The following is a 23,252-nucleotide window of genomic DNA, read 5'->3' on the forward strand; positions in this document are numbered from 1 at the left end:
TAGATTATAGTGACGCTGTTTATTGCAGCTGGTGCCCTATACACGCCCAGTGTGGCGTTTTGCTCACATAACAGATAACGCTACTGCCCCGTTGTTGTATTTCATTGCAGCCTTACCAGACACAGTCCGAGAAGCAGTGAGATGCTGTACCCGGGCTGTGTTCTGTGACCGCGGCTTCACTCCTCCTCTTATGTGATGCCGCGAGACCTTCCACTATATGTCCCTCATCACACAGCTGAGAACCTTCATGTCTCTGGCTAGCGGTGTTGGTTGGAAAATGACTTCTTCTGTTCTGCACTTTTCTTCTTCTTTTGTGTATTTTTTTTTATTTTGTTCAGATGTTCTCCATGTGATACGGTGCCCGGGGTGTATCCAATCCTATCATGTGTGATACTGCCTGCTGAGCTGTGTATCCAATCCTATCATGTGTGATACTGACTGCTGAGCTGTGTATCCAATCCTATCATGTGTGATACTGACTGCTGAGCGGTGTATCCAATCCTATCCTGTGTGATACTGACTGCTCAACTTTGTATCTAATCCCATCAGGTGTGATACTGCATGCCGAGCTGTGTATCTAATCCCATCCTGTGTGATACTGACTGCTGAGCTATGTATCTAATCCCATCCTGTGTGATACTGTCTGCTGAGCTGTGTATCTAATCCTATCCTGTGTGATACTGACTGCTGAGCTGTGTATCTAATCCTATCCTGTGTGATACTGTCTGCTGAGCTGTGTATCTAATCCCATCCTGTGTGATACTGCCTGCTGAGCTGTGTATCTAATCCTATCCTGTGTGATACTGACTGCTGAGCTATGTATCTAATCCCATCCTGTGTGATACTGCCTGCTGAGCTGTGTATCTAATCCCATCCTGTGTGATACTGCCTGCTGAGCTGTGTATCTAATCCTATCCTGTGTGATACAGTCTGCTGAGCTATGTATCTAATCCCATCCTGTGTGATACTGTCTACTTAGCTGTGTATCTAATCCTATCCTGTGTGATACTGTCTGCTGAGCTATATATCTAATCCCATCCTGTGTGATACGGCCTGCTGAGCTGTGTATCTAATCCTATCCTGTGTGATACTGACTGCTGAGCTGTGTATCTAATCCTATCCTGTGTGATACTGTCTGCTGAGCTGTGTATCTAATCCCATCCTGTGTGATACTGCCTGCTGAGCTGTGTATCTAATCCTATCCTGTGTGATACTGACTGCTGAGCTATGTATCTAATCCCATCCTGTGTGATACTGCCTGCTGAGCTGTGTATCTAATCCTATCCTGTGTGATACAGTCTGCTGAGCTATGTATCTAATCCCATCCTGTGTGATACTGTCTACTTAGCTGTGTATCTAATCCTATCCTGTGTGGTACTGTCTGCTGAGCTATGTATCTAATCCCATCCTGTGTGATACGGCCTGCTGATGTTACACCTTCTGGCTCGGTGACTGCAGCTCTCCTCTTTATGTGCTGAATACATGATGATTGATCCTTCTTCTATTTTTACCTCCGATGTTTCCATTTTTAATGTTGGGAAACAATTCGGGAGCTGGAAATAAAACTATAAATAGAAGCCTTTACCCCGGGGACGTTTCCAGTGTTTGGGAACACGGAGGAGCTGAAAGCAGACGGTGACAATAGACGGGTAAATGCAGCAAAAATAGAGAAGTATTTATAGAGCCGCCTGCAGCCATCACATAGACAATCAATGGGGGAGATGAGGAGGGAACAGCGCCCTCTGCTGGCTGCCTGAAGAACTGCACTCACATACACAATCAATGGGGGAGATGAGGAAGGAACAAGCGCCCTCTGCTGGCTGCCTGAAGAACTGCACTCACATACACAATCAATGGGGGAGATGAGGAGGGAACACGCCCTCTGCTGGCTGCCTGAAGAACTGCACTCCCATACACAATCAATGGGGAAGATGAGGAGGGAACAGCGCCCTCTGCTGGCTGGTTAAAGAACTGCACTCACATACACAATCAATGGGGGAGATGAGGAAGGAACAGCGCCCTCTGCTGGCTGGTTATAGAACTGCATACACAATCAATGGGGGAGATGAGGACGGAACAGCGCCCTCTGCTGGCTGCCTGAAGAACTGCAAACACACAATAGGTGAGAAGATCATTTTTAACAAGTTTACAAGTTGTAATTTTTCTCGCACATCCCTGGGGTATGCAAACAATGTGTGATCACACTGACACGAACCCTCTACACTATCATGGATTCAGAGTAACTATGAACAGGCCCTATAACAGGGAGCCAAACTGCTAGACATGGAAGGTGCAATACATCCCCTGTATAGAGGTTACCAAATGAAGATTACTCCAAATACTACCGAACCACAATGCAACCGACACAAGACAAACCAATCAGCCAACATCTAGCAGATACAATTCAGTGTCTCCCCATTGGTGAGATTATGGATAATCTGACCCACCCGCAAGGCCCCGATCGTCAGGGATGACCATAGCCGTGCTCATCCCCTGATAGGATGATCATAAAGCAAGAGCTGCCAGAAGACGCAGTGCACCACAAATAATCCCAGTGCGAATAACTGAGACTTTACTAAGAAAATGTATTAAGTTTATTTGCCTGGAAGCAGATTGTCATATAATACAAAATAATACAATATATATACAAGGAGATAAGACACTCCTGATAAATCTCCCCGTAGAATTAACCTACAAAGAGTACAGTACTAAATCACAGTGTGTTATGCTCCAGAGCTGCACTCACTGTTCTGCTGATGAAACAGCTGTGACAATACAAAGACCTGCATGAATATTATCTTGGTGTCATATGATGCAAAAATAGTATAAATCAATCGTGGCTAAAATGATGTAATTTAATCCATAGAATTTGTGCTTTATCCTCCTGTATAACACCCCGTCCCTGCTCCCCCTGACGCCCCTTCCAGTATTAACCACAAGAATTTCATTCCAAAACACATCAGTTCATTTTTTTTTTTTTTTTAAATACCGACACGCAGCACACGGGCCTCAGCGCTACAAGTTATACTAAACATAGTCCAGAAGTTCTGTTTCCATCTCATTCTCACTTCCTTCAGAAGGATGAAATTCTTCCTCCTCATCTTCCTCTTCTCCAGACTCGTATGCGAGCGGCTCCTTACTGTCACTAGAGGCAGCAGGACTGGTGAACAGAGCTAAGGGAAGAGGAGGAACACAGCTCCTGTCACATCACGTATTATACTCCAGAGCTGCACTCACTATTCTGCTGCTGGTGCAGTCACTGTGTACATACATGACATTACTTATCCTGTACTGATCCTGAGTTACATCCTGTATTATACTCCAGAGCTGCACTCACTATTCTGCTGCTGGTGCAGTCACTGTGTACATACATGACATTACTTATCCTGTACTGATCCTGAGTTACATCCTGTATTATACTCCAGAGCTGCACTCACTATTCTGCTGCTGGTGCAGTCACTGTGTACATACATCACATTACTTATCCTGTACTGATCCTGAGTTACATCCTGTATTATACCCCAGAGCTGCACTCACTATTCTGCTGCTGGTGCAGTCACTGTGTACATACATGACATTACTTATCCTGTACTGATCCTGAGTTACATCCTGTATTATACTCCACTAGCTGCACTCACTATTCTGCTGCTAGTGCAGTCACTGTGTACATACATCACATTACTTATCCTGTACTGATCCTGAGTTACATCCTGTATTATACCCCAGAGCTGCACTCACTATTCTGCTGCTGGTGCAGTCACTGTGTACATACATGACATTACTTATCCTGTACTGATCCTGAGTTACATCCTGTATTATACTCCAGAGCTGCACTCACTATTCTGCTGCTGGTGCAGTCACTGTGTACATATGTGACATTACTTATCCTGTACTGATCCTGAGTTACATTCTGTATTATACCCCAGAGCTGCACTCACTATTCTGCTGCTGGTGCAGTCACTGTGTACATACATGACATTACTTATCCTGTACTGATCCTGAGCTACATCCTGTATTATAGCCCAGAGCTGCACTCACTATTCTGCTGCTGGTACAGTCACTGTGTACATACATGACATTACTTATCCTGTACTGATCCTGAGTTACATCCTGTATTATACTCCAGAGCTGCACTCACTATTCTGCTGCTGGTGCAGTCACTGTGTACATACATGACATTACTTATCCTGTACTGATCCTGAGTTACATCCTGTATTATACCCCATAGCTGCACTCACTATTCTGCTGCTGGTGCAGTCACTGTGTACATACATGACATTACTTATTCTGTACTGACCCTGAGTTACATCCTGTATTATACTCCAGAGCTGCACTCACTATTCTGCTGCTGGTGCAGTCACTGTGTACATACATGACATTACTTATCCTGTACTGATCCTGAGTTACATTCTGTATTATACCCCAGAGCTGCACTCACTATTCTGCTGCTGGTGCAGTCACTGTGTACATACATGATATTACTTATCCTGTACTGATCCTGAGTTACATCCTGTATTATACTCCAGAGCTGCACTCACTATTCTGCTGCTGGTGCAGTCACTGTGTACATACATGACATTACTTATCCTGTACTGATCCTGAGTTACATCCTGTATTATACTCCAGAGCTGCACTCACTATTCTGCTGCTGGTGCAGTCACTGTGTACATACATGGCATTACTTATCCTGTACTGATCCTGAGTTAAATCCTGTATTATACTCCAGAGCTGCACTCACTATTCTGCTGCTGGTGACTCACTGTTTGACTGCTCTTTGAGTATATTTCTATCTCACCTGGTCTCTTGGAGCGGATGATTTGCTTGATCATGAGTGACATGGAGTCTCTCAGCAGGTCACTAGTCTTGGGCAGACACCAGCCGTCCCGTTCGTTACATTCACTCTCTGCTCCGTCATTCCTCTTGATAATCTCCTGCAGACTAGAGCAGAATTATAATCCATGAGGTAATCTGCCCGTTATGAGCCTGCAGAGGACTGGGGTGTGCAGCACATCTCCAGGTAGCTAGGTTTTTCTAGGCCGGGACCACCCATCAGTAAAACCTACCTGTCCACATTTATATCACACAGCTGGTAAAACATCTGGCGGTATGGAGGTAAGTTACCTTCCCGGAAGATGTACACCGACTCCTGTAATAAGGCAAAATTAAGATACTACGGTAGTATTGTCTGAGGCACAGACCTAATACACTGACAGTACATGTGGTACAGGCTCACTGGTCCCTTTATAGATGGTGGTAGCTCTCTGCCTTATACAATGGAGCTCCAGAGAAAGCCCCTCGTATATTATGTGCCTGGATGAGACAGCAAGGTTTTCCCTTCTTAGAGATGGCGCCTGGAGCACATGTGAGCCGCATATGCACGCTTAGCTTAGCATCTTTAGGATGCCTCGGCCTCCTCTACTAGTCTCATGGGGCGTTAACACCCCCCAACACAACCCCTCCCCGAATCGGTAAGTCTCCTTTCTTCAACCTACCATCTCATAATCTCATATTCATTATACCCAGAGCACTCAGAACAGAACCACCTGAGAAAGCCAAAACGTGCCTCGAGGAGCTGTGGTGGTACTATAAGAGGGGGAACCATTACTACCAACTTTCGTAAGAGAGACACGTCACAGAATTTTTTATTTTTTTTGCCCCAAGCCACGCCTTTAGTTTGATCTCTTCTCCACACCCGCACAGAGTAATTTCCCCCTTAGTGCCTCAACCTCCCCCTCACATTGTGTCACCCTCCAGCTCCCTGTCACATCGCAGCCCCTCTGACATTGTGCCCCCAACTCCCTCTCTTACCCCCGCAGCAGTCCTCCACTCATATTGTGTCCCCCCAGCTGCTCACCACTTATTGTACTCCTCATCTTTTTTAAAAAATCAGATTTGGCTTTATTGATTTTTACATTTTAAGGAAAACAACACAACACCAACAATGCCCCAATTGCGGAAAAGACAGCCCCTCCCACCCCATCCTCCCCACTCCACAGTTCCGGTCCCTGACAGCTTCACCTTCTGCAATTCTGGGATGGGTCTTGTCTGCCCACTCCTAGCAGCTCCCTATCTTATTTTGTCCACCCCCCAGCAGCTCCCCTTCTTATAGTGCCCCCAGCAGTTCCCATCGCTTATATATTGCCCCCCAGCAGCAGCTCTTCTCTCCTCTGCTCCTGCTGTATGCTACAGCAGAGCCAGAGGCACAGTGGATGGTGCAAGGAGCTGCCAGCCCACCGTCACTGCTCTGTCAGTAACTAGACGTTGCCAACAGAGCGGATATCCTGGTATATACCTCCCGCCAGGAGGGACAGAGCCCGAAAGTCGGGACAGGGCATCAAAATAAAAGGGGAAACTGCAAAGGGGGGCAAAATAGGTAGGGGAACTGCTGTGGGGTGAAATAAGAGGTAGGCCCTATAAGAGTGGGAGCTGCTGGGGGGCAAAATAAGAGGAAATTTGCCGTAATTTATTTTTATGTAGTCTGTGGATTGTCTTATATGCTAACGTGATGTAGTTGGTGACCACCACATGTTTTCATTAATAATGTTTCATCCATTTTGGTAGTAACTATTAGTTTGGTGCCATTTTATTGGGTACACTATATTCATGCTACTTATAGGTACTTCTGTTTTGAGCAATGTAGCAGGGGATGCAACAAATTTAAATAGAGTTTGTGAGACTATTATAGGTTTTCAGCATAACAGGGGTTAAGATCCCCAAACTAGAGATCTGCAACTCCATGAAATAATTGCTTCATTAATAAGCAAGTACACAATTACTCCTAAATATAAAAAGGTAATGACTCACCTTCAGCCGGTATTTATTAGGCGGAGCCTTTTTACTGTCTTTAGAGCCCAGTGACCCGAGGCCATGGGTCAGGTCCTGCATGCTGATGGCTTGTGGCACTGCAATACAGTGATGGGCACAATGGATCAGCAGGAAGAGACGGCTGTTGGCACAACATCTCTCTTTTGTGGGTGGGAATGTGAACCCCCTTTTCTAACATTGCATAGATGGACTTTGGTTCCATCTGCATTCGATATTTCGGGTTTGTGATGTGTATTTTTCTGAATTTGTGTAACTCACCTGGTTTCTTCAAGGTGATGGGCAAGCTGTAATTGTAAGTGCTGCGTTTGGCTTTAACCGGCATCTCATTAGAATTGTAGCCTATTAAAGGAAGCAGAGGAGGTTAGAGGAATCGTGGCAAAGTCTCATATTAAGATTTAATATGCAGGTATTAAGCAGAGTGTCTGAAGGGACCAAAATTCCACAGAACCCTCCCTGTTAATGAAGTGCCAGTGTGCTTACATGAACATTAAGTGCATGGGGCAACAATCAGGTAAATGACACTTCATAAACAGCAAGGTTTTGGGGCGCAACTGCTCACGCATTCTCCTGATCCCTGGGGGCTCCAACCAGTCTTTGAGAATACAAGAGAAGTGAAAGAGATGGGGCGATGCCTTCCATGAATTGTGAAAGGAAATCTGCTCATCCTTACTACTTACCATATTTCATTCCACATCGTATCCGGAAATCAAGCACTTGGTATATTTTAGCTTCCGGGTTTTTTCTCGGGTCGTAGCCAAACCGCACCCAAAGACTCCTCCATGGTCCAGTCAGCTAGAAAGAAGATCCAAAATGATGGTACTGCTACATAAAATACTTAGAGTAACAGCATAAGTCCCACAGTTATGTATAGATTTTATATATGGAAATTCTGCTGTGTAATACAGAACAATAGAGGGTGTTCATCAGCAGGTGGAGAGAGCTTTGTCCGTATATAAACCCCATTATTTGTAAAGTGCTGTGGAATATGATGAGGCGTCATAGATTAATATGATTGCAGATATTTTACATATGGAAATTAACATGCAGTGTGGATTTCACGATTAGCAGCATGTCAGTAGTTTGCTGTTGATCCGCAGCAGATTTCTCCTGATTTTCTGCTGGACGTAGCAGGAGAAGTCTGCAACATATAAATTGACTCGTATGCTATCTTTTATATGGTCGTGTTCCATCCAAGTAACACTGTCCGAGTACCAGATAGTACCAGGCCTATTTACCATATTTTTCGGACTATATATGAACCGTACTTACAGACATCCTTATGATCAGGTGCGACTTATATATGAACCTAAACGGTTTAGCAGGCATTTATTGATGGTGCGCCTTATAATCCAGTGCGCCTTATAGTCCGAAAAATACGGTATATCTTTCAGGACCACAGTAATTTTGACACTTTTGCAATATTGGATTCTGAGAGACGCAATTTTTTACATTTTCTCTCAACGCAGCTGTATAAGGGTTAGTTTTTTGCAACACCAGATATATATTTTTTTTATTGTACAATTCCGGGATAAATATAAGTTGTTAATGAACTTTTATTAACTCTTTCTGAGCTACAAAGAAAAATTGCATTTGTACCACTTTTCTTTTAATTTAATTTTTTTTCAGTCATTTGTCATCATCATTCTATGGGTCACTATGATTTTTATGTTTAACTGCTTTTGCATGCAAAAAGTACTTCTTTTTAAAAACTTAAAAAAATTAAAAACTTCTTGTTTTTTTATTATACTTTGTGACTATTATTTGATGTATATTTGGGTTTCAATTGACACTATTATTTAACACCAGCATACACTAGTATACAACTCTTTGCTCTGACACATCAGAGGGAAGAGTATATAGTATAAACAGTGTACCTGTCACTGCAGCTGCTTTGTTTCTATGTACGATAATTGATGCTTTCCTGAAAATCAGTCCATTAATTCAGAAAAGAATCAATCAGATATTTACAAGAAAAGTTGCAGTACAGAAGTACAAGGAGCCAGGTCAGTCCCTCGGAGAAGCAGTTTTAGGGATGAGAGGGTTGGGGAGGGGTATGATTATTTAGAAAAATAGGCTTTTATAGAGAATTTTTTTTGCAACAAGGTAAATTTCAGAGGAGATCGGTATCACAATGCCAGCAGCACTAGAGAATTTATTATGTTCTGGAGTTAACTATTTCTGGTATGGATTCCTTTTTAGGATCTTAACTAATTGCATCCTGATAAGGTCATCAAGACCAGAGGCTGTTAATTACAGCCATAACTCCCCCCTTCCCCAAGCAGAGATGCCAGGATCACCGGAGGAAGGAGGACCCTAAATATACTGCAGCTCTGCAAACTGTCACTCTGAGAGTGGCAGTATATTTACGTGGACCAGTGGTGAACGGGTTAAGGAAGACCTAAATATGTTGTCAATACTGACCATGTAATAAGCAAAATAAGGCAGAAGCAGCTTCAGCTTGTCAGGATGGAGGCAGAGATTGGCTTTAATTGCATTGCGGGACCAAATGGGACGACAAGTAAAGAGCTGGAGAAAGAACAGAATCATATTATAAAACCCTATGATACAGATAGACCACAAGGACCTATCCATCCCAATCCATCCTGAAACATACATACCCTCCTCATCTCCTGCTCTACTTTCATGTCCACTGTATTGGTACACAGCTTCTTCCATTTCTTGACGGCAGCTGGATGAGGCTCATTGGGCACCTCCCCATCTTCAAAGTTAACAAAAATGGCATTGTGAGGTCTACGAGCCCTGCTTAACCCAATCAGATTCTCACTGGACAGATGTGGAGGCTGATAACCATCCCTAAAGAAGTAAGAAAATGTTAATTGTGCAGTACTGAACAGTAGGGGGGTTAATTATCATTAGACCAGCTCCTTGGGACAGTTCTATATCTATTTTTGAAGCTCCGCTGCCCATCAGATGCATTAAAGTGGCTTTGGGCCTTTAATAAATGTTCTAATGGTCCATTTCCTTTTTTAAAAAGTCCCCCAAAAAGGCACAGCAGTAGATCTATCTTTACACCAGATCAATGAAGAGGTGTAGGTAGCCCGGTAAACCTTTTTAGCAGTGAAAAGTCTCAAAAAAACCTCAATATGACTACTTTGAGACTTTTTTATGCAAAAAAAGGCCCAGGAAAACCAATGGTAAATAGGAAATAGCAAGCTGCATGACCGTGCCCTGGGGGACAGTGTAAGGAAAGGCAAGGTCCTCCATTTGTGGGCAGATTGTGTAATACAAGCAGTCCCCGGGTTACGTACAAGATAGGGTCCGGAGGTTTGTTCTTAAGATGAATTTGTATGCAAGTCGAAACTGTATATTTTATAATTGTAGATCCAGACAAGAAAAAAAAAATATTGGCCCCAGTGAAAATTGAAGTTTAAAGATTTTTTGCTGTAATGGGACCAAGGATTATCAGTACAGCCTCATTACAGACACCTTACAGCTGATCACTGCAATCTGGAACTATAGTAAAGCATTCAGAAAGCTTCACCAGAGGTCAGAGGGGTCTGTCTGTAACTATGGGTTGTTTGTAAATCGGGTGTCCTTAAAGGGGTATTCCTATCAGGGCATTTACATTTAATAAAATTCATTTGCCATTTGTAAGCATTTCTTCAATTGGATGTTAATTAAAAAAAAATGTTCCTGTGTGAAGATAATTTCTAATAAATGTAGCCATGTTGTCCCTTAGAAACGAGATGGCTTCCTCGGATACGACCACGTCACACTCTGGCAGCGGTGGCCAGATATGCGCTATTGAGTCCTGTCTGACCTCCTGGATTCAGCAATCATTACCACAGGACGGCTGTGGGACCTGCAGCAACTCCCGGACACTTCATATACAAAAACAATTTATTTCTTTGTGCAATCTCTCCAGCAGAGGTGGCCGTATCCAAGGAAGCTATCTCGTTTCTAGGGGACAACATGGCTACATTTATGAGAAATTATCTTCACACAGGAACATTTTTTTTAATAACATCTAATTGAAGAAATGTTTATGTATGGCAGATTAATGAAACTGAATGTGAATGCCCAGACAAGAATATCCCTTTAAGTAGGGGACCGCCTGTACTGTATAAAAAAAAAGTGGGGGGATGAGATCAGACTGTAAATAAAGGGCGAGAAAGACCAAGCAGCCCAGCAGATATGTCTGCAATGAGAATGTTATTGTATGTTGTGGATTTCAGAAAACTTTCAATAAAAAAGATCTGATAAAAAAGAAAGCAACTGTGGCCATCAAAGTGGAGGTGAGGAGAGGTAGCACTGGTGTAATCCACTTCTGGTAACCAGCTATACAGGAAACTTTACCATCGTCTCATCCACATGAATGGGACAGTGCTGGTATGACCCCCACTTATTATATAGTCATATTCAAACAGTAGAAGATCAGGTCACAACCCCTACACAGCACCTGTGATTGATGTTAGGACGATAGTAGTAATCAACAGGGTTGTCCAGTCTGGAGAAAATGGGTGGAGGGATATGAAGGTGGATCTCCTGGTGGAAGTATTCTTCCTTCTCCGGTTTCTTCAGTAACACCTTGTCATAGAGAGAAGCAGTAGACCCCTCCGAGCTGCCAGCAAAGGCCAAGTACTGGAAATCTGACATTCCTTAGAAAAAAGAAAAATCCATTATTTGGTCACTTTTTTATAATTGTGTAAGTAATGTCATGTATGTACACAGTGACTGCACCAGCAGCAGAATAGTGAGTGCAGCTCTGGAGTATAATACAGGATGTAACTCAGGATCAGTACAGGATAAGTAATGTCATGTATGTACACAGTGACTGCACCAGCAGAATAGTGAGTGCAGCTCTGGGGTATAATACAGGATGTAACTCAGGATCAGTACAGGATAAGTAATGTCATGTATGTACACAGTGACTGCACCAGCAGGATAGTGAGAGCAGCTCTGGGGTATAATACAGGATGTAACTCAGGATCAGTACAGGATAAGTAATGTTATGTATGTACACAGTGACTGCACCAGCAGCAGAACAGTGAGTGCAGCTCTGGGGTATAATACAGGATGTAACTCAGGATCAGTACAGGATAAGTAATGTCATGTATGTACACAGTGACTGCACCAGCTGCAGAATAGTGAGTGCAGCTCTGGAGTATAATACAGGATGTAACTCAGGATCAGTACAGGATAAGTAATGTCATGTATGTACACAGTGACTGCACCTGCAGCAGAATAGTGAGTGCAGCTCTGGGGTATAATACAGGATGTAACTCAGGATCAGTACAGGATAAGTAATGTCATGTATGTACACAGTGACTGCACCAGCAGCAGAATAGTGAGTGCAGCTCTGGAGTATAATACAGGATGTAACTCAGGATCAGTACAGGATAAGTAATGTCATGTATGTACACAGTGACTGCACCAGCAGCAGATAGTGAGTGCATCTCTGGAGCTCGTTACATCGTTAAGCTCTGTCTGTTGCTGTGAGAGGCTGTGTGCTGCTGCTGCTCTGAGCTCCAGGCAGGTTCCATCTCCACCTGGGGCCTGCTCTCTCCCTTCCCAGGGAGGGGGTGGGTTTCCAGGCATGAGCCAGAGCGGCAAGCCCCAGGCTCCTGCTTCCCGGTCTAGGCCGGCGGGGGGCAGGGGTAGCCAGCTACCGGCCAGCGCTATGGAGGACTCAGGGGTGAGACGTACCACCAGAAGTCGTAGTAATACGGCTCCTGCTCCCCCTGAGTCTAGTGTTAAGAAAAAGACCCAGAAGCTGGACGTCCATGATGGTGCGGGTGAGAGCGGTCCTTCCGGGGCTGGAGCCATGAAGCGGAGTGCTCACAGAGGTAAGGCTGACCATGCGGGGGGAGGCTGGGCGGTGCAGGGGCCCCGGGAGTCTTTGTCCACCTATGCCTCCCGGGTCCAGAGCCACCTCTGTGAGTACGAAGAGGCGACCAAGACCATCCGAAGGCTCCGGGAGGAGCTGCGTTGTGCCCGCGCCAGGGCGAACACAGCGCCAAAGAAACGCAAAATGGAAATAAATGGAGAGATTAATCGCCTGAAAGCTGAGATTGATAAATTGACAAAAAGAAAGACCTTTATTTGTGAGAACAGTGGGCCGTTTAAGGAAAAACTTATTAATGATGATAGATTTGCTCAAATGGCTGATAACAGAGAGCAAAGGCTGATGGGGTTGCAGCCTGTGAGCCAGGTGGAGGAGGAGGATGATGATGATGATAACGAGCAGCAGTTCCCACCTGGCGGCCTGCAGGAAGATCAACAGGCCTCGTGCAGTGGGCCCCCTGCAGGACAGCCAGCAGTAACACCTCGCTCGGGGGAGGACAGTGACACCGGCAGCCAGGGAGGGGCGCTCATGGCGGAAATCCGGCTGCTCGAGTCCCCAGTGCGCATGGAGAACTTTTCTTTTGCTGATGAACTCCCAGAGGAAGCCGCTGGGGGGAGCAGCCGGAGGAAGAGTAAGAAGACCAGGCCAAAGCAGCAAGAAGAGGTACGTTTCATCTTTACCCCCCTCCCTGTACACCCCCCCGGGCAAAGCGCAGGGTCAGCTCACTGTGCAAGCCCTGCTACCCAAACCCCCCCGAGTTCTGCTGTGGACCCGGTGCAAAGGTGCAGGGAGATTACAGGTGTGACATCTGATGTGGCGATGGGCTCCGTCTCTGTTTGTGGTAACAGTGGGGGAGCAGGGGAGGCATCGGCCGCAAGGCCGGACAGTCAGGGCGGCTCGGATGTGGCGATACGATCAAAATCCAGTGCTGTGGTGCGTCCCCCGCTGGGAGGGGGGGATAGCCCGGCACTGGTGGCAGCTTCCGGTGCCTCGGCGCCTCTTCATGCTGTTGCCGCTGATCACTTAGTTGAGGGGCGGCGGCAGTGTGGAGGGGTTGCTGAGGCTGAGGGCTCCGGACCTCCCAGACAAAAAGTGTTATTCTGTGTTGGTGTTGGGGATAATGTGAATTCTACGGAAATTGGAGATCAGCGGCGCCTCACACCGGCTAAAGAACAGCGGCGAATGTTACCAAGCCCCAGGAGAAGTAAAATAACATCTGCTACCGATGATGCGGAGGGCACAAGTGTGACAAGAGTTGTGGTCCCCTCTGGGCGATGCTCTGCGGGGGGACCCCCGTCCCTTGTGCCCGAAGATGCGGAGGTGGTCATGTCCCCTGATGTTGTTGCTGGTCCAGCCAGTGTGAATGTTGTCAGTAATGTTGTGGTGGCTAGTGAGAATGGTGTCAGTAATGTTGTGGTGGCTGGTGTGAATGGTGTGAGTGGTGCAGAACCGTTACCAGTTATCGGGGTGAGTGATGGAGGGACTGATGGAGCGGCTGAAAGTAACATGGAGGTGGGTGGTGTTAATGTGGTGGGTACAGGGGTTGGTCCGGTTGCTCCCCCAGTGGCGGCCCCTATTAAGAGCTATGCCAGTGTCGCTGCTGGGGGAAGTAGGGGTCCATCATCCTCGTCTCTGGGCTCTGGGGACGGCTTTTTGCAACGGCACCTCCTGCGGGCCTTACAGAAAGGTGAAAGGACGATCAATGTAGCGGGGCAGGAGGTTGATTTGTCATTTTGGATAGAGAGGCACGGCCTGTCTGCCTTCCGAGAGCAAAGAGGCAGGGAGACACCATGGTCGCTCCCGACAACCGGGCCGGGTGCTAACCGTAGGAATGTGGTCCGTCTTCGGTGGCGTGGCAGTGATGTGTGTCCCCCACGGGCACGGGTAGTTGAGCTGCTGCTGAAGATGGACTTCAAGGCGGCTGACATCTTTGCCTTGATCCATCCCTATGGCACATCTGAGTTTGATGTCAGCTTTGTTCGGCCGGAGGGGCTTGAGCTCTTCTGGTCCAACTATGAGCTGAGATACAACGAGCCCGAGTGGCGGGACTTTGCTGTGCAAGCAGTGTCCCGCCAGAGCGAACTCAAGAAAGTGACCGTTCTTACCCGTAACGAATCACTATCTTGCTTTGACATCATGACCTGGATAAATCGTTATGGAGAGGTGCTAGGATTACCAGAAAAAAATCGTGACGAGTTTGGTATCTGGTCAGGGGCCTGGACCTTCATGGTGAAGTTGAGGCGTTCAGGTAACTCAGTCGCCCACATCCCTTCATCAGCCTTCCTGGGGAGGGATCGGATCCTGATCTTCTACCGGGGGCAGCCTAAGCTGTGTCACAGGTGCGGTGACCCCACACATTTCAGCGCAAACTGCACCGTGCAGAAGTGTGCGTTGTGTGGGGGTGTCGGCCATCTCGCTGCATCCTGTACAGGGCAGATTAGGTGTAACCTGTGTGGTGATCTCGGTCACCCATACAGTCGTTGTCCTCTTTCCTTCGCTAATGCGGGCTCAGCCTCAGCGGATGAAAGCCATGAGGCTGAATCTGCTGGGGAGGGGACTAGCAGAGGCGGAGGAATGGAGGGGCCAGGGAAGAAAGACAGGAAAAAGACGCCTGCCCAGCTAAGGCGTCTAGAGAAGCGTCAACAGGAGAGAGAGCGGGGGGAGTCTCGGGCTGCTGGGACAACCTCTGGCGCTCTCCTGGAGACCACACCTGTCGCTGAGGCCCCAGGGGATGATGTACTGGATGAGGAGGTCAGGAGGATTGAGAGAGAGGAAGGTGCCACGTCCTCAGATTCCTCCCATTATGAGAGTATGGACGAGGATAATAGGGCGTGGCTAGAGGAAAAGCGTAAGCGTGGCGCCAAAAAGAAGAAAAAGGGTAAAAAGAAGGGAGGTGTAAGATCTCCTCCCTCCCTGACTAAGGTACCCAAGGAAGGTGCAACCGACCCCCCGCTGCTCGAACTTTCAAATCGATTCCTGGCCCTGGATGGAGCCTCTCCTGCCGATGGAGGGGCTGAGGGTGAAGGGCCAGAGGTGGCGGAGGGGCCTGCAGGAGGTGCCGAGTCTCCCCCTGGGGAGTCAGGGTCCTCAGGAGGGGAGACTGGCCCAGAATCTGGAGACGAGGATGAGGGGGCAGGTCCTGGTTCTGCCCCTGAAGCATCAGAGGTGAGGGAGATGGACACCACAATATGTCTAAAAAGGGGGTGTTCATTTCCCGAGGGTGGTGGTAAGATGGGTAAAAAGAAAGCCGTCTAACTCAATCACTTATGATGGCGGCACCCACTCCGTTGACGCTGGCGTCCATTAATGTCGCCAGCATTAAGTCTGATGCGGCTAGATTTGCGGCCTTTGATTTTCTCGGCCGCGTTGAAGCCGACATTTTATTTTTGCAGGAGACCAGGCTGCCAGATTTGGCGGCCGTGTTTAAAGCTAAGAGGGAATGGAGACACGGGCCTTCCCATTGGTCTCTTGCGGCCGAGCCGTATAGCGGAGTGGCGGTCCTTTTTACCGCACCGGTAGAATGCCGACGAGTTATTGAGTTAGAAATGGGGAGGTGCCTGATCCTGGATGTCCTCATGAAGGGACAAGAACTTCGCCTAATTAACATCTATGGTCCCCAGTCCAAGTGGGACAGGAAGTGTCTCTTTATGAGGATCAAGCCCTACCTTTTTACAAGTCGGCAGGTGGTCTTTGGAGGGGACTTCAATGCTGTCACGAGGTCCCAGGATAGGGGAGGTTCCAGAGACAAGCTGACTTATGATAGCGTCGCTCTTAATAGCATAGCTAGTGAGGCTCGCCTGGTGGATGTCCACATCCGGCACACCCCAGGCCACGCGGGGTTCACCTATTATAGGGGTAGCTGTAGGTCTAGAATAGACAGGTTTTATTTAAAGGAGGAAGCCATTTCTTCAGCAGTGTCCGTTGTTGAGGTGGAGTTCTCCGACCACTGTTTAATTTTGTTTTCTCTGAATGTTACAGAGACCCCCCGGATGGGAAGAGGCTACTGGAAGCTCAATTCGTCTCTCCTGGAAGAAGCGGAGATCAGACAATCCTTTGAGGACTTTCTTCAGAGCCAGGTACCATTGCTGGGCCTTTGTAGCAGTAAGTCAGAGTGGTGGGAGATGCTCAAGAAAAGGGTGGCGAGATTCTTCCGCCAGCTCTCGAGCCTCAGGAGCCTGGACAGGTACCGCCTGTATCAGGGCCTGAGGAGGAAACTCGAGCATCTCGTCTCGACTGGAGGTAGTCGTGAGGACATCTCCAGAGTGAAATCCTTGCTGAAGAGGTGTCAGTACGATAGACACGCATCTTTGGTTTTTGAGAGGGATTACGGGAAATACCGCTCGCCCGACCCTTACAGAAACTGCAAGATGTCAGTGAATGGTAAAGTTGTCACGGGACTGGTTGACAGTACGGGATCCCTGAAAAGGTCCAGATCAGGGATTCTGGAGGTCGTCAGATCCTTCTACTCGCACCTCTTGGGCAGGAAGGATCTAGATCGGGATGTGATGTCGGCTTTCCTGGCTGAAACTGTCCCTGAGCCAGGAGTAGACCCCTCTCTTGATATTTTGACAGAGATGATCAGGGAAGAGGAAGTCAGCCTGGCGATTGAAGGGCTCGCCCTCAAGAAATCGCCAGGTCCAGATGGCTTAACATCTGAGTTTTATAAGACCTTTAAGGACGCCTTGGTTCCCCTCTTGACCGAGGTATATAATGAGTGTCTTTCCTCGGGCGCTCTGCCGAAGTCAATGAGGAGGTCTGCCCTGATCATTTTGTCAAAGGGTAAGGACCGATCTCGTGTTGAGAACTGGCGTCCCATAGCGCTTCTCAATACGGACAGAAAGGTTTTGGCAAAGGTGCTGTTTAATCGGCTGGTGCAGTTTGCACCCCGGCTCCTTTCGGGGACCCAGCACTGCTCTGTTCCAGGCCGCAGTACATTTAGTGCTGTGCTTTGTGTTCGGGAGGCAGTGGAGCAGGGCAGGGCTGGTAACTGGAAGGGGTACTTGCTGTCCTTGGATCAGGCAAAAGCATTTGATCGGGTTGACCACGAGTACCTCTGGTCTGTCCTTCTGAGGTATGGCCTGCCGGGGGAGTTTGTCAATTGGCTAAAGGTTTTGTACGCAGGGGCAGAGAGTTTCCCACTTGTGAACGGTTGGATTGGCCGCTCTTTTGAGGTTGGGTCTGGTGTTCGCCAGGGTTGTCCTCTGAGCCCACTTTTATACGTGTTCGCGATTGACCCATTCCTTAGGAGGGTTGATCGTGGGCCGTTGGTGGGAGTCGGGATGGATCGGGCAGCACCGGAAGCCACTCTTAGAGTGGTAGCGTATGCTGATGATGTCACCCTTTTCGTGTCCTCGGGAGGGGAGGCGCAATGGGTGATGTCAGAGGTTGACCGCTACTCAGAGGCTTCTGGGTCCAAGATCAACCGGGATAAGTGTGAGAGTCTCTGGCTGGGAGAGGGGGATCCAGGCTTTGATCTCCCGGACACTCTTCCAGGGCCCCAAGACTCTGCCAAAGTTCTCGGCATCGAATTCGGCCAGGGGGATTACCCCATGCAAAACTGGGACGGCAGGCTTAAGATCGCCGCTCAGAAGGTGGACCAGTGGAAGGGTTGGTCTTTGACCCTCAGGGAAAGGGTGAACCTGATTAAAACTTACCTGCTCCCGTTGCTGATTTATCTGGGCAGTGTGTGCATGTTGCCAGAACCCCTCTGGACTCGGGTCTACAGTCTGTTCTTCCAGCTGTTATGGGGGAATAGGCTGAACCTAATCAAGAGGGAGGTTACCTACCGCACGAGGAGACAAGGAGGGTTGTGTATGGTCAACCCTGTGGTGTTCCTAGTGAATACCTTTCTTAAGATCAATGTTGCAAACCTCTGGAAAGAGAGGGCTCCTCCGTGGGTATACTCCTGCAGGGGATGGTTTCGGCCTTTCTTCCAGGAATGGGAGACAGGAGGACAAGTGAAGGATCTCCGTACACCGCATGGGCATCTTCCGGCTTACGCTACCCCGGTTCTGAAGGTGATTCGCCGGTGGGGTCTGGGAATGTGGGAGATCAGGACCATGTCGAGGAAAATCCTTGACAAAAGGGTTCTGTTGACCCATTTCCAGAAGCCTCTGGCCCTCAGGGATTGCCCAAGTCGGGATCTTGGGGTGGGTTTGAGTTTATTGAATTCCATCAGGATCCCCTTGAAGTTTTGGGACGTGACTTGGCGCTGCTTCCATGGAAAGCTGTGTGTGAGGGACAATCTGAAGTGTAGGAGCTCTGAGGAAAGGGGTTGTCCCCGGGAGGAGTGCGGTGGCCTGCTGGAGAGCATGGACCACTTCCTGCTTCAGTGCCCCTTTAACACAGAGGTGTACAGCCGGGTGGGCGCTTCCATCCATTGGCCCGGGTTGGCCGGTCTCTCCTATGCGGAGTGGGCCTATGGAGCATTCAGAGGCCTGGGTGGCCGGGACCGATGCACGTTATTCCTAGTCAGTCTAGCGGTCAGGTACCACACGTGGAACGCACGGTGCTTAGTTTCGACGCAGCGTAAAATCCTCCCGGTGGATGAGGTGGTTAGGAACATTCTGGGTGACCTGGTGAAGGTGCGCTCTCTGGAGTATGAGAGGCTGGGCACGGGGAGGGCCTCTCTCCTTTGGAGGGGGTTCTCCTTTAGTGTCCCTTAGTCTGTCATCTCCGCTCCTGGTGTTGGGCTGAAGCTGCACAGTAGATTTTTGTTTTGTGTTCTGGGCATGTAGTGATGTAGGGCTTGCAGGCGCCGAACCTGGGCTTTATGTGGTTTGTATTTATGTTGTTCAGGTTTTATTTGTATTCTGTTTTCTTTATGTTATGTTGTAATCAGTGTATATATTGTATATAGTGGGGTTTGGGACATAGTGTTAGGTTGGGAGGGGGGTGATGGTGGTGGGATTTTGGGATTTATGAACTGACCTTGGACTCTATGACCCTGGGCACTGGTCTGGACTACTTAACGCAAACTTTGGACGTTAGACCAGTGTCTGGGGGGAAGGGGAGGGTGCGGGCGAGGGATCTAGTTTAGTGTAGTGTTATGTGTATTATGTGTTTGTTATTATATATTTATATTTATTAAAAAAAAAAAAAATGGGTGTGGGATGTGATCTGTGTGGGGTGGTTTGTTATTAGAGGGTGTGGGGTGGGTTTATGTATATTTATAGTCATTTATGTTTATTTGTGGGTGTGGCTTGTCTTATTGTTTATTGGTTTGGTTGAGGATGTGACAATCGGTTGGGTGGGGGTTGTGATATTTGGTGTTTATTTATTTTTGGTGTATTTTAAATTATTGTTTTTGCTAGGAGTGAATGTGGCTGGACCAGCAGGTAAGACATTGTATATATTTTGTATATATTATATTTTATGTTTGGTTTGTATTGTTATGTTTTTTATTTTTATATAAAATAAAAGATCTACAGGATGTAACTCAGGATCAGTACAGGATAAGTAATGTCATGTATGTACACAGTGACTGCACCTGCAGCAGAATAGTGAGTGCAGCTCTGGGGTATAATACAGGATGTAACTCAGGATCAGTACAGGATAAGTAATGTCATGTATGTACACAGTGACTGCACCAGCAGCAGAATAGTGAGTGCAGCTCTGGAGTATAATACAGGATGTAACTCAGGATCAGTACAGGATAAGTAATGTCATGTATGTACACAGTGACTGCACCAGCAGCAGAATAGTGAGTGCAGCTCTGGGGTATAATACAGGATGTAACTCAGGATCAGTACAGGATAAGTAATGTCATGTATGTACACAGTGACTGCCCCAGCAGTAGAATAATCAGTGCAGCTCTGGAGTATAATACAGGATGTAACTCAGGATCAGTACAGGATAAGTAATGTCATGTATGTACACAGTGACTGCACCAGCAGCAGAATAGTGAGTGCAGCTCTGGGGTATAATACAGGATGTAACTCAGGATCAGTGCAGGATAAGTAATGTCATGTATGTACACAGTGACTGCACCAGCAGCAGAATAGTGAGTGCAGCTCTGGGGTATAATACAGGATGTAACTCAGGATCAGTACAGGATAAGTAATGTTATGTATGTACACAGTGACTGCACCAGCAGCAGAATAGTGAGTACAGCTCTGGGGTATAATACAGGATGTAACTCGGGATTATGATTTTGTCTTTCCGATAGATTAATTACTTCACAAACCTTGAAACTTATAGACTGTCCCCACTACACCCAGGATCTCCATGCTGATTGTTCCCTCTGGGGTGGGTTCTCCTGTACTGGGGTCTTGTGACTTTTTCTTGCGCGTCTTCTTCTTCACCCGCAGTATCATGGTGGTGGTGGGGAAGCGGTTGGCACACAGTGGGTGGCAGTAAGGGTCTTTGGGCCTGAAGTACAGCTCTAGCCTCTTCGCCGGGTCTGCGTACACCTGTCAAAACATAGATTAATGCTGGAGAACTACAAGTGACATCATGTCTAACAAAAGACAGAGCATTCTGGGACTAGTGGTTCCACAACTATATAGACTAGAATACTTCACACAAATATAAGCAGCATGAGACCAGGGGGACGACTATCAGTGTTGCACCCCTTCGGGGTCCTCACCCGGGACACCCCCTCCTCTCCTCCCAGGGTCCGCAGCATGTTGCCCACGTCCTGTATCAGCCCCGGGTACTCCACGCACACCATGGGTTTCTGGTTCCGAGGAAAAGTCAGAACCCCGGTGCCTTCCATGTCTGTGAGAATTGGGTCCGTCGCTCTTTAGTGGCCGTGCAGCCCGGCAACCTGTACACAGGGTTCCGGGGTAGAAAGATTCTGCCTCCCGCGATGCGCTGCTGGGCCGCTCATTACCGCGGACACCATTCTGTTTGCTTTGACCAGGAGAATATAGGAAAAAGATCCCCATAGAGATATATAATAAAATCCATACAGTACTGTAATATATAAAGTGTCACTTCTAGCAACCAATCAGTTGACATCTTTTATGTTCCAACTGACAGTGGAAGCATCTAAACTGAAATATGATTGGTTGCCAAGCGCCTCAGGCCTGTGTTGCTAGATGAGGCCTAGTGTAAAATTTAAATCCGCCATAAACAAGACCTGATAACAAACAAAAGAATATCAAATTAAAGGGGAAGTTTACTGAAATCAAATTCAACAGCAAATATTAAATATGGTGCCATTTATCTAAGTGAAATGTACAGATTGTAGGAAATGGCGTGAATTAAAAAAAAAAAAAAATCATTAAAATAATTTTCAGTAACAATTCTAGTAAATTCTGTCCAACATGTTTTAGGCAACCATCACCCAACAGGGGCAGGAGACAGTTGGGGGAATTTATTATTGGTTTTCCAACAGTTTTTTGAATGATTTTTGCTGTGACTTGTGCAACATATTAAGATGTATCAGCATCACAATTTTGCTAGTAATTAGACTAACAAAAAGCTGATCTATTAAGTTCTATGTCACCTTCATGAATGTGGAGTAATTTCAGGAAATTTGTTTCGGTTGTGTGCCAATTTATTGAGCCCTTGCAAAACAACCTAAAATCCCAGTATAATAAACTACAACATTTGTGCACCAAAAAGGACCATGCAACACTATTAATGAATGCCCTCCCATGTGTGTCAAAATAATGGGCAGTCATTGGCGGTTCTGGGTTTTGCTTTAGGATTTCGAACATATTTCGAAACCCCAGGGCTTCTTACAACAGAGGAGACCGCTCAGAGCCCCAGAAGTGTGGACAAAGATCCGGTGTAAAATATCCACCTGTATGCCTGCTGCATTCTTACTTCTTGAAGCAGTATGGACATAGAGGGAGCTGGTCAGGGAAATTTGGGACACCAAAGTATGCACATTGCTTCTTGGTTTAGTTTTGTGCTCTCTAACAGCGCTTTCCTGGGCTCCGTTAAAAAAAAAAACAGAGCCACAAACAAACAAATAAAAATCCAGGGGCCACTCATAATTCACAATCCCTCTCCCTGCTTTAGTACTAGTCTTCTTATGTAGTTCTGCAGAGTGCCAGGAGGTGGCATCCCACTCTAGCAGTATGGCTAGTCTGCATTCCTCTAGCACAGTGATGGCAAACTTTTTAGAGACTGAGTGCCCAAACTACGACCAAAATCCACTTATTTACTGTGAAGTGCCAACTTGGCATTTTAAGCAGTAACTTATTACTACATGTTCTTCCACATCTTTCAATCGTAACAGCCCCTGAGGCCACCAATACAGTTGAAAGAAAGAGGGTCTCTCTGTAGAGAAAGGTTGGTGGGTCCAGCAGGATGACCTCCAAAGATGACGCAGTTCTGTCAACACCACCTCACTTTTCCTGCCGTTCCAAACAGCCAATGAAGTGTCGCTTTAAAATAGCGCTGAGAGCATCTTCTCATAAGTTGCCTGGGGCTGCAGGAAGATTTGGTCCTGTTTGGTGAACTCTGTCCTGTGGTGATGGCCTGAGTGCCCACAGAAAGAGCTCTGAGTGCCACCTCTGGCATCCGTGCCATAGATTCGCCACCACTGCTCTAGCACATTGATGGCAAATCTTTTGGAGACAGTCCCCAAGCTACAACCAAAACCCACTTATATGTCGCAAAGTGCCAACATGACAATTTAAGCAGTAACTTATTGACCCCGGTTGTA

General features: G+C 47.0%; 1 protein-coding gene across 1 annotated transcript; it reads right to left on the minus strand.

Annotated features, from left to right (window-relative positions):
* Positions 1-2,572: 2,572 nt before the first annotated feature.
* On the minus strand, positions 2,573-21,534 carry GTF3C5 (general transcription factor IIIC subunit 5). The gene is given in 12 exon segments (XM_072125519.1): positions 2,573-3,173; positions 4,796-4,938; positions 5,064-5,146; positions 6,805-6,902; positions 7,084-7,164; positions 7,503-7,617; positions 9,247-9,351; positions 9,444-9,639; positions 11,246-11,444; positions 20,817-21,042; positions 21,219-21,353; positions 21,355-21,534. Coding segments are annotated over 12 exon segments (1,692 nt in total). The 5' UTR covers positions 21,520-21,534; the 3' UTR covers positions 2,573-3,027.
* Positions 21,535-23,252: the final 1,718 nt, after the last annotated feature.

Source organism: Engystomops pustulosus, chromosome 9, assembly GCF_040894005.1.
Source record: "Engystomops pustulosus chromosome 9, aEngPut4.maternal, whole genome shotgun sequence".
Taxonomy (NCBI): domain Eukaryota; kingdom Metazoa; phylum Chordata; class Amphibia; order Anura; family Leptodactylidae; genus Engystomops; species Engystomops pustulosus.